Consider the following 12,348-nt stretch of genomic DNA (forward strand, 5'->3'; position numbering starts at 1 on the left):
CCATTCCATGGTTTGATTTTTCCCTGTAATCAATCATGTTTTCAATGAGGGCTTAGAGACAGTAATTTACTTAAAAATTCAAAAACAATTAGGTAATTAGCCCGCACCTTGTGCGGGCACAAGAGTTTCATAAAATAATTATATCATTAAATTATTAACTTTGTTAAAAAAAAATCTTCCAAAATATAAGAACAATGTTAGACATTCGACCATTATCATTTACTCGTATATTTATAATTACAGAAAGTTTTTTCTGACTATTTTTTTTATCTCTTTCTCAACATAACTCTTCCTATTTTTTCGTAAATGTGTGTCATTCTAATCGGTTATTTCACGCGTTTTCCTTCTTCTTCTTTAACATATTTGGTTTATGTTTCTTCTTCTACTTAATCGTCTTTGACTTTGACTTATTCTTTATTATTTTTTTTGTCATTTTCAACAATTATTCTTTTTTTTTGTATATGATTGTCTTCGTCTTCCGATTTTTCTTTTTATCGTTTTCGTCTTTTCTGGCTTATTATTCTTTTGTTTCTTCTTCATCTTATCTTCAACCTCAACTTCTTCCGCTTCGTCTTTTTCTTCTTATTTTTTTAGTTTTGTTTATCGTCTTCCTCATATTTTTCTTTTCTCCTTTTCATCATATTCAGTTTATTCTTCTTATTCATCACATTTGTCATCTTCAGTTCCTTCTACATATTTTTTCAGTTTTTATTCATCATCTCCAAATCCTTACCTTCCTCCTCATTCTTCTTCTTTGATGTCTTGGTCTAATCTGCATTTTATTCTTCTTACGGTTTCTATTTTCTTTGTCTTTGTCATATCTTTCTTGTCTTTTCTGATTGTTTTTATCTTATTTTTTTTCTTTTCGTTATCTTATCATTCTTCTTTTCCATCATCTTCGTCTTCTCCGAATATTTTTCTATTCTCACTCTTCCTGTTTTTTCTTCTCACTATTCTTCATCATTTTCCTTCTTTATTGTCTTTTTATTTTTTCCTTCGTTGTATACTTTGTCATCTTAAAGTTATTCTTCTTCTTTATTATCTTCTTCTTCCTTGGCTTCTTTTTTATTCAGCTTTGTCTTCATTTTCTTCTCCCAGATTTCTTCTTCCTCTTCTTGTTCCCTCTCATTTCTACATTTTCTTTGTATTTCTTATTCTTCGGATGTTTCTTTATCACATCATTGTCTTCTTCCTCGCCATATAACCTTGTATCTAAGTATTCCATTATCGGTTTCCATTAATCTTTTTTTTCTCTCTCTAATTATATATATATATATACATATATATTGTTCGTCTTTCCCTCTTTCTTTCTAGAATCTCCTAATCATGTTATAGTGATGGAACTTTCAACTATTTTAATTTAGATTAAAGTGATTTTATAGAACGACTCGCCTAAAAGTTTATTTTTTAAAAGCTAGTTATTTCTAGATAGATATATGTTTGACTATTCTAATAATGTATCAAGAAACATGATGATTCTTAGAGAATTCATCAAATATGGGGTAGAAATGTATCACTCTTCAAATCTGCTAATTTAACAGATGACTACAAAAGTCATATGCTCTCTCTCTTCAACAATTTGGCCAAATATGATATCAACAATTATTCTTAATCTCTTTATCCAAACGTACAATAAAAAACATTAAAAATAGATGCTATATGTAGATTCCACTTTGCTTCATTCCTAAATACTGTCCTAATATCCGCAAAGTTGCATGGATCTCTAGCATAATCCAATAGAAATTTCAAAAGATCAACCTCTCTCGGACAAGACTCCACAACACATCGGGTGATCCTAGAAGTCAAGATCTTCATAGTGTAGCATACCCTCTTGAACATAGAATGAAGAACACCATCAACAGTTTTAATATCCTAAAAATAACACAGACCTCTCCTCACAAGCAATAGAAGGCGTAGATAATGAGTTCACCAGAATTAAGTGAACAATCCTCTAGCACACCCGAATTCCGAGAAACTGTGAGCCGGGTATCCATTCACATCGCTTCGGATCCCATACCCATCTAGAAAAAGGGATGTTGGAATATAACAATGTCATTGCCGCTGGATTAAGTTGATTGCATTCCATCCAAGATATCAATTTGCTTTTGTTCTTCGAGTCAGACACGTTGACATCATCATAGATGGAATTTTGTGGCAAAGGAAGATGCACCGGCAAATAACCAGAACCCTATAATTATGAAAGAACACATATTAATGGATTTCAATTATGATTAATAGCATGGAACAGAATCAAAGATAAAGTTAAAAGAAAACTATACCTTTTGGCATCATATTAAGTTGCAAAAACAATGAGAAAGGAAGCAGAAACGTGTTTAGCCAAATCAAGCTAGGGTTTTTGGTTTAGAAAACTAAAGATGTAATGAGAACAGAATAACAGAAGAATATTATTGATCAGTGAAATATTTATTTTGACCATGTTTTGTTCTATACGTATTTATACTTATAAAATAAAAAGCATAAACGATATTTGTAAGGATAATAACTGTTAGCATGTATATATCTATTTAAATAAGATATTGGAGATTAATTGTTAATTAAAGATGAAGTGAGTGGATGGAAAAGTTTAGGGGTTTTTTTTTGGTACTTTTAAATTTTCGATTTTTGGGTGTTTTTTTTAATTAAAACAATAATTGAGATGTATAGAAAACTATGGTCGTTTTTTTATAAAAAAAGTAGATTAATAAAGTAATAGTTTGTTTTTAATTAAAACAATGATTGAGGTGTATAGAAAATAATTTTCGTTTTTAAAAAATATATTAAGAAAATAATAGAAAATAATGGTCCTTTTTAGAAAATATATATATTAAGAAACTAATAATTTTTTTAATTAAAATAATGGTAGATTTTAAAAAACTATTGTCGATTTTTTTATTTAAAAATATATTTAATTTAAAGATAAGATTATATTTTACTAAGATTATTAAATTTTAACTAAATTTAATTTGAACCGAGTAAAAGACTAATAACTAAACTTAATTTGAACCAAGTTAAAGGCTAATATAGACTTTTTAATGAGAGATAAGACGATAATTAACCACCTCCAAAATCAATGAGAGAGCTGGAAATTAAAAATTTACTTTGCTTATAATATATATGATTTGTGATCATAACGGATGCAAAAATAAAACGTATTGAGTGAATCTTCTTGAATGAATGTCTTCATTGGAACATGCGTTTTAGACGGAAAAATCCAACCATGGAATGGACAATGCGGCTGTGAGCAGGGTACTGTACAGTTGTACGTAGTTGTAGTACTGCAGGTTGTGGATAAAGAAAAATATAATGTGAAAAAAATATATGAAAAAAATGAACATGAACAACATTTTTATGCGTAATTCTTTTGCTCAGCAAAATTCTTTTGTTCCAATGGGATATTAATAAATTAAATTCTAGGAAACATACTAATATAATTTGACTCCCCAGATTTCTTTTGCTAAATCAGCTAGGAAATCAACTTTAAATAGTTAGAACATTAATTTATGTAGGAAACATATTAATATTTTTGAGATATTATTCACACATTGACAAAAAAAAATCAAACATATCTAAAACATTGACAATAGGGAAACATATCTTGACATTAAAAAGAAACATATTAATTAGTTATTTTGTTTTCTTTTGATAACCATTATTACTAATTAGATTTTGTCTCCTATTTTTCTTTTAATGTTTGAGGAACTTTTTCGTTGCTGTCGTAAAAATTTTTAATTCCATTTTATGTGTTCGATTTTTAATCTAAAAATTTAAACTTATCCCTACGTAGTCTTTTTTTTATCATCTCTATACAGTAAAAAATCTATAAATTAATACTTGATAAATTAATAAATACTATAATTAATAATTTTTCATGGTTCTGAATTGGGACAATTCAAAATATAACATAATTTAATAATATAATAAAATAATAATTTTAACAAAATTCATATGTAAAGATATGGTCTCATTAATATCATAAATTAATAATTATCATAAATAAAATTTAATATAAATATATAAGTGAGATAATTTATTAAAATATGAATATAGTGTTATTTTTTATTTATTTTAAATTAAAGTCTTTTTGTAACTCATCTTTAATTTTAGAACTTTAAAAAAAAAATTAGAATCTCTTAAAAACATCTCTTTTAAAATTAATAAAAAATAAAAAATATTTTTTTATTTAAAATATATAAATTAATAACTCTATAAATTAAAAAAATATTAAAGTCCCAACATTATTAATTTATAGAGTTTTTACTGTATATTCAAATTTTTTTATGAATACTTCAAAAAATTTATCGAATCTAAATTCATACCAAAATCATACTTAACCTTCAGGCTTCAGTATTAAATTATGTTTTACTTTGATTAGTACTAAAACCCTAGAAACCAAAATACCCTATCCGAAACCAACCATAAACTCTGTTGTATACGTGCATGTAATATCTGTAATCTTTATACTGTATTATATAATGAAAAGTGGAGACAACATGCGCTGATCATACATATATCCCTGAATTAATTCATCTGATTCAAGCTACTATGGTACATCGGTTTGGAGAACAGATGCTCACCGTAACGTGTTCACCTTCAACGGAAAATAGGGTTTAGTGTTTTAGCTTTCCATGCTATATGTTTTTTTAATGGATAGTCTAATGTACATTAATCGGTTTCGTTTTGCTAAGAAAGTATGCATGCGCCAGTCGTGCGTTAACCAATTCTTGATTGTCTCCCAACACTCGAAATTGAAGTCTCTCATTTGGGCTAAGAGACGTGTTCTAGGGCATCAAGTGGAATGCAATTTCTTTGAGATAGAGAGCTTAAAGTTGACTAAGATGATCAATTCTTCTACAAAGTGGTCGTTGTCCTTCTCAGTCCTTCCTGAGGGTTTAATTTTGGTTCTCTATATATATGGCAATTTGGTTTTTACAATTGTTACTCGATGTTAAATGTAAAACATTGAACATTACAGTAAAAAATTTAGAATAAAATTAAATCTCTTTAATCCAACAAAAAAAAAACTAAACTAAATAGAAAAGGTTAAATTAAGTATTTAGACTAAAACAAATCTTGGCTTTGCCAATCCACTTGTCACCATCATGCAAAGTTTACATGGAAACTATATAAATGTTTCCGACCCAAAATAGGTCAAAGTTGACCCATGAGTGACAAATAAAGAAGAAAATGGTAAGAAAATAAAGACATACATATAGTAAATTCCCAAATTGTAGAAGGTTTTACTTACGGAAAAAAATGTAGAAGATTTTTCTTTTCTCTTTTTTTTTACAAAAAAAATAAAATCAAATCGATGAAGATTTCACGCTTTTTTATTTTATTTTAAAATTACGTATAAAATAACATAATATTTTACATAATATTACATTATTGTATACTTTCAAAACATTTACGATAAAATGCACCACATATTTATGAAAAATATACCTTGTAATTTTGCAAATCAACAAATTGCTATCTATCTAATGAACCCAAGAAAAAAATCAGGAAAAGAAATTAAAAAGCCCTAGAGTGACAAAAAAGGTAGAAAGGTCTTTTAATATGGCACGAAAATGATTGTCATAGTCATTAAATGCTACAAAATCAGACTGTTGTATTGGCAACAAAGAGACACCAAAGCCTCAACAAAGAGGCACCAAGCCTTAGAGTCAAAAAGACAGCAAAATAAAAATCCAATTTCTTACAAGAAAAAAAAAACAAAAAGGATTACTTTTGAAACTCTGGTTTTGAGGTTTTGCCCGCTGAAAAAAGTCATGGGTTGCTGCTACTCTTCCATGGTAGATCCTCAGCAACAGGCTCATCAAAACCACAGTGGAGGCGATCCACCATTAACTAAGTTCTCCTTCTCCGATCTCAACATGGCCACCGAAAAATTTAGTTCGAAAAACATTGTTTCATTGAACGTAGAGGAATCTTCTGATGTTGTCTACAAGGGGCGTTTGCAGAATCGCGGCTTGATCGCTGTTAAGAAATTTAAGAACACGGCTTGGCCTGATCCTAACCAATTTGAGGTACCCTTTTTCTGTCTGAAAAAGTTTTTAATTTTTGTGACTGACGGTTATTGATTGATTTTGATGGCTGTTTCTTCCTTTGTTGTTTTCAAGGAGGAGGCACAGAGAGTGGGGATGTTAAGGCACAAGAGAGTCGTTAATTTGATTGGGTATTGCTGTGATGGAGAGGAAAGGCTTCTTGTTGCAGACTTCATGCCTAATGATACTCTTGCTAAGCGTTTGTTCCATCGTATTCTTCTTCCTCTTCATGTCTTCTTCTAATTTCACAAATTATTGGTTTATGTGACATGAATGTGGTTTATATGGTTTTGAGACAGAAAACTTTTGTTACTAGAACTAACATGTACCATTGTATATGCTTGAAGAATCGATTGAATCGGAACTTGTCAGCATTTCTATGTTTTGACTTTTTTTTTTTTTGATTTACAGGAAAAAATCCAACGGTGGAATGGGAAACGAGAATGAGAGTAGCCTACTGTATAGCAGAAGCATTGGATTATTGTATTAGTGAAGGTTTTGCATCGTACAATAACTTAAGTGCTTACACTGTTCTGTTTGATGAGGTATAGACTTAATAATGAATAATCTTATGAACATCATTTTCATGCATAGGCCTTTTTATGATCCAAATTAGGATGCTCAACTTTGTTTTTCCTCAATGAATATTGAAGGATGGTGATGCCTGTATTTCTTGTTTTGGCTTGATGAAAAAGAACAAAGATGATCAAAGAACAACCGGTAATGGATTCACGCTTTATCTCTTGAGGTCATGATGATTGTTATTATAACCAGAATGTGATGCTATATCCTCCTTGCAGGAAGTGTGAACCCTGAAAGTGTGATATTCAGATTTGGTACTATCCTTGTGGTTTTGCTAAGTGGCAAGCAAATTCCTCCGAGCCATGTAAGTGTTTTTGTTCAAGTCCTTTCTTGTTTACTTACTAGCTTAGTATGCTAATATGTGGATATAAACCATTTTGCCTCGATTTTGTGATTGTCCTCGGACTATGGATCTGACTGGTATGACAAATGAATAGCATAATAAAAAAATTAATAGAGAAAATTTAGTGGGACAAAAATGAACTGAATAATTATAAAACACTGAAAATGTAGTTTTAGTAGATTAATCACATCTTTTTCTAGTTAATTTTTTTTAACACGGCAATTGTATATAACATAATCATTTTTCAAAATTATGAAAACTTAAAAATTTAATGAATAGTATGAACAGTCATGTTTTCAAAATGTGAAAACCTGATAAATCTATATACCACTCAAACCCTATATTGTTTATTTATTGCAACAGAAGCCACATATAAGACTAAATAGTTTTTGACATTAATCAGTTATTTCCTTTCTGTTTCTAGGCTCCTGAGATGGTACATGGAATGAATGTTATTGATTTGATTGATCCGAACTTGAAGGGAAACTTTTCTAGAGACGAAGCTACCATAGTTTTCAAACTCGCCTCTCAATGTCTGCAGTACGAGGATATAGAGAGTCTCAACACAAAGGAACTTGTTACAACACTCGAAACCTTGCAAACTAAAACAAAGGTAATGGTATCTTTTGTGATCCTAATTGCATTAATGCATTATTGCATTCATGATAAACCGGTCTTCTTGCTTGCAGCCGCCATCCCCATCTTATGCAATGCTTGAAATGGAAAAGAATCAGGAGGTATCTTGGACTAAGTTTTCGCCACTAGGAGAGGCCTGTTTGAGAATGGACCTCACAGCTATTCATAAAGTCTTGGTGACAGCAGAATATGAAGATGACAAGGAAGTCGTCGAGGTAACCAAACTCATTAACTTAAAATATAAATCTGCAGCTAATTTGGAATCAAAAAGACTTACTATTCTTGGTTTTATTCATGAGCTAAGTTCTCTTTCGAAGAATGGATACAAGCAATAATAGATCTTCAAGAGGTTCGAAAACGCGGTGATCAAGCCTTCTTAAAGAAAGACTTCGAAACTGCCATTGACTGTTATTCTCAGGTAGCTAATATTATCCACCCTTTTGCATTTTCCTTTGCATATTATAAATATATCTGTTTTTAAATCTGTTATTGTTGTCTGTCCACAGTTCATTCAAGCTAAAAGAATAGTGTACCCAAGTGTTTATGCGAGGCGTAGTTTATGCTATTTATTCTGCAATCAACCAGACCGAGCACTATACGATGGGATGCTTGCACAAGAAGTGTTTCCTGATTGGCCAACCGCCTTCTACTTGCAGTCTGTGGCACTATCCAAATTAAATATGATCACTGATTCTGTTGATACTTTCAAAGAAGCAGCTCTTATTGAAGCAAAGAAACAGCACCATAAGAAAGAATCTTGACTTTGCAGATTTCTTCTTGGATAAAAACTGAAATATTTGCTTTTGCTTCCGATTGACGCCTCTTCTGTAAATTCTGAGACAAGAATTAAAAAAGCTGAAACCTAATTTGCTATAAATCTCAATTTTCATCTCTTGCGGTGACTATTTCTGAAATAGGTTTTGGATAAATATAAAAGTAAGTTCGTGTGCTTTTAATTTTCCTTGTGTGAAGATCCCATTTTTGGCTATGGAGGTTTGGACATAGACTTCTTTGCTTACTCTCTAACATATATATATAAGCAACCCTCTTGTCTTGGATCTAGATAATAACCATCAACTAAAATCAAGAACTTGAACATACAAGTGTTCAAATGGATGTGTCAAAGTTTGTCATACATTTTAATGATCATGCGTTTTGGGTACACATCTTGTAGTTGCTGAGCAAAAAGGGAGACAAGATCCAACGTTTGGTTAATGTGATTTTAAGAGCTAGTGACATCTTCTCCTACCATCCTTACCGCTCATTGTACTCCATAAACAACTGATTTGATTCAGACACATAAGAGTCATAAGACACGTCTTATTTGTCACTCGTGCAAGTATGCAATAAGGAAATTAATCTTATTGGTAAGTTGATCTTTGAGGATGGTTAGAGAGAGACATGGAGCTGATGTGGCGGAGATCTTGATCCATTACTTTTATATTAAATGAGATGCCTTTTGTCACCTTGTAAGGAACATCTTATTAATGCTTGAATATATTAAGCACCAAGAGATTCCTCCTGTCTCTCTTTCCTTGTGTTGTATATATGTAAGAGCGGAGAGGCAATGAAAAGGCAGGAAGAACTTCTTAGTCCTCTCAAGAATAAATAACAAAACATATCCAAAAATGGCTGTCTCCTTCCATGTTCGATCAAACAGTTACCCCTCTAGACTTCACCCTCAAGCTGCCCATGTCGATGAGAAATTGGCCCGATTGAGATCTATTGAGGAAGCCTCAACATCTACAAGCTCTTCTATCTGTCAAAGACTTGAAAACGTTCAAGAGCTTCACGAGGCTCTTGACAAGCTTATTCGTTTACCAGTTACCCAGCATGCTCTAGCTCAAGAGCAAAACAAGAAAGCTGTCGAGAAGCTTCTTGATGGATCCCTTAGGATCTTGGAGTTATGCAACACATCCAAGGATGCTTTGTCTCAGATGAAAGAGAGTCTCATGGAGATCCAATCAATTTTAAGAAGAAAGCGTGGTGATCTGTCTGGAGAGGTGAATAAATACTTAACCTCAAGAAAATCCCTCAGGAAGACATTTCAGAAAGTACAAAAGTCTTTGAATGTTGCACAAACCGGAGACAACAGCGTTGAATCTTTGGCTGTCTTTGGAGAAGCAGAAGCTGTTACAATGACCCTGTTTGGTTCTCTGTTTAGCTACATGTCTGGATCAAAGACTTGTGGCAAATGGTCAGTTGTCTCAAAGCTAATGAACAAGAAGAAAGTTACATGTGAAGCGCAAGCGAACGAATTCACAAGGGTTGATTCCGAAATCCAGTCTGAGAAGACATTGAAGATGGAGGATGTACAGATCCTAGAGTCATGCATTCAAGATCTTGAAGATGGAATTGAATCACTTTCAAAGTCATTGATCAAATACAGAGTCTCAATTCTTAACACCTTAGGCCATTAAGCGTACAAAATTTTGTAGAAAATAGTAAAATATACTTGTACAAAAAAGAACACAAACAACGAATACAGAATTTTCTCATAATAGTTTGTTCTTGTGATATTTCTTCTTGTTTCACGAATGATCATCCAAGAACCAAACCTTTTCCAGTTTAGCAGAAACTTGATACAGTGTTTACCCTTAAAATTTAAATTTTGTTAATCTGTGAAACATTTTATCCTATGGCAGCGAGGAAGACAACGTTTACTTGCAGAGCCGTCTCAAATTATTTTTAGACCTTGTTCAAAATTTGTATTCAAGATATATTTAGTATGATACAAATACTTTTTTAAAAAAAAGTTAGACCCTAATTTTTGTAATTAACTGAAATTTCATAAAGAAAATTTTTGTTTTTGAATCAAGACCCTGTTCGAATGCTCCACTCGCACATGGTGTTAGACGGCCCTGTTTACTTGTTCGACATATCATGTGGCATCTCTGTCTAGAATAAAAAGATATCCCTTAAAAAAGGTGTCAAGTAATCCATTGTGAATATGTTAACATGCCTTGATCTACGAATACGGATCTTACCATTATCATAATTGTCTAAATATGTTTTCTTTTGATCAAGCAAGCGCTTTCGTCATTTTCTTTAATCTTCAGTGGTATAACATTTTCTTTAATGACAGGGTAGATTAAACAACAGTTACTTGTTCGACAAATCATATGGCATCTCTGAACCTCTACACGGTTATCTGATATTAAAGATATTCCGAAAAAAACGTTGACATGCCATGATCTGCGGATACGGATCTTGCCTCTACTTTCATCATTTATCACAGTTGTCTAAATATCCTTTGTTTTGATTACTATAATCATAATCATAAACTCATAAAAGCAAACGTGTGCGATACTGAAGCTTACCACACGGAGAGACTTATAAATAATCACAAAAACTTCTGAGGCAGGAGACAAGCCAAGCTGGAATTTACAGAAGCTATCAAGAGTGCTCGTGCGGTTAGAGATTTTTAAATAAAACTTAGTTGGCGGGAGACAGTGAGCTGATATGGTGGAGATCTTTACCATTACTTGTGTATAATGAGGATGAAGAAGATGCCACATGCCACTTTGGAAGGGGAACATTGTATTAATGGTTTTGATATTTTAATCACCATGAGATTCCTCTTGCCTCTCTTTTCCCTGATGGTGTATATATATGTACTGACTGGAGAGGCATTGAGAAGGCAGAACATCTTTAGCTCTCTCAACACCTTCTCCTTGATCAATAACAAAGAGCTTAAGGTTAAAGGAAAAAGAAAAAAAAATGGCAGTCTATTTCCACGTTCGCTCTAACAGTTTCCCTTCTCGACCTCACCCACAAGCCGCTCATGTCAATGAGCAGCTAGCCCGTTTGAGATCTTCTGAGGAAGCCTCAACATCTTCCACTTCTTCTATCTGTAAGAAACTTGAAACCTTCAAGAGCTTCACGAGTCTCTTGACAAGCTTATTCTCCTACCTATCACACAACAGAGACTAGCTCAAGAGCAGAACAAGAAAGCCATCGAGCAGCTTCTTGATGGATCTCTCAGGATCTTGGAGTTGTGCAACATTTCCAAGGATGCTTTGTCGCAGATGAAACAGGGTCTCATGGAGATCCAATCGATTCTAAGAAGAAAGCGTGGAGATCTATCAGGAGAGGTCAAGAAGTACTTAGCCTCAAGAAAGTCCTCCAAGAAGACTCTCCAGAAAGTACAAAAATATCTCAAGGTTGCACAAGCCGAAGAATCTTTGGCTGTCTTTGGAGAAGCAGAACCCATCACAGTTTCTCTGTTTGATTCTCTTTTCAGCTACATATGTGGATCCAAGTCATGCGGAAAATGGTCACTCGTCTCAAAGCTATTGAACCAGAGAAAGGTCTCATGTGAAGCACAAGCAAACGAATTCACAAGAGTTGAGTCTGAATTTCAATCCGAGAAGACCTTAAAAATAGAAGATGTTCAGATCCTAGAGTCGTGCATTCAAGATCTTGAAGATGGACTTGAATCACTATCCAAGTCTTTGATCAAATACAGAGTCTCAATTCTTAACACCTTTGGCCATTAAGCCTCCAATTTTTGTACAGAAAAGAAAAGTTAATAGAAACATATTCAAGTCTCAGTTCTAAACATCTTACTTCCTTTATTTTGATGCATTAATAATAGATAAATTTCATTCTAGAAACAAGAAATCAGACAATGCTCGAATTGATACTTGAACTCCCAAATTTCACTGTTTAAACTTCATGGTAAATCAAAATTAAGTTATTTACTCCAATCCACCTAATTAACGCGTCTTAATTTTTTCTTGG

General features: G+C 32.5%; 3 protein-coding genes and 1 pseudogene across 3 annotated transcripts in view; all 4 read left to right on the forward strand.

Annotated features, from left to right (window-relative positions):
- LOC112089671 (nitrate regulatory gene2 protein) overlaps nt 1-3,267 on the forward strand; it is a 6,282-nt gene extending 3,015 nt beyond the window's left edge. Inside the window, exon 5 of the mRNA XM_024160420.1 lies at nt 3,202-3,267. Within this exon, the coding sequence (XP_024016188.1) occupies nt 3,202-3,267 (66 nt within the window). The remainder of the gene's footprint in view (nt 1-3,201) is intronic.
- Nucleotides 3,268-5,768: 2,501 nt separating this feature from the next.
- Nucleotides 5,769-8,366, forward strand: LOC18026285 (probable inactive receptor-like kinase SSP). The gene is made up of 9 exons (XM_024160839.1): nt 5,769-6,026; nt 6,120-6,255; nt 6,456-6,589; nt 6,698-6,764; nt 6,845-6,930; nt 7,394-7,588; nt 7,659-7,820; nt 7,910-8,023; nt 8,112-8,366. Exons 1-9 carry the CDS (start codon nt 5,769-5,771, stop codon nt 8,364-8,366), a joined length of 1,407 nt encoding a protein of 468 aa, XP_024016607.1.
- An 867-nt stretch (nt 8,367-9,233) lies between these two features.
- Nucleotides 9,234-10,025, forward strand: LOC18026286. The gene has a single exon (XM_006409289.1). The coding sequence runs from the start codon at nt 9,234-9,236 to the stop codon at nt 10,023-10,025; it is 792 nt and encodes a 263-aa protein (XP_006409352.1).
- A 1,300-nt stretch (nt 10,026-11,325) lies between these two features.
- Nucleotides 11,326-12,104, forward strand: LOC18026287 (annotated as a pseudogene).
- Nucleotides 12,105-12,348: the final 244 nt, after the last annotated feature.

This window comes from Eutrema salsugineum, unplaced genomic scaffold (assembly GCF_000478725.1).
Source record: "Eutrema salsugineum unplaced genomic scaffold, Eutsalg1_0 scaffold_11, whole genome shotgun sequence".
NCBI lineage: Eukaryota > Viridiplantae > Streptophyta > Magnoliopsida > Brassicales > Brassicaceae > Eutrema > Eutrema salsugineum.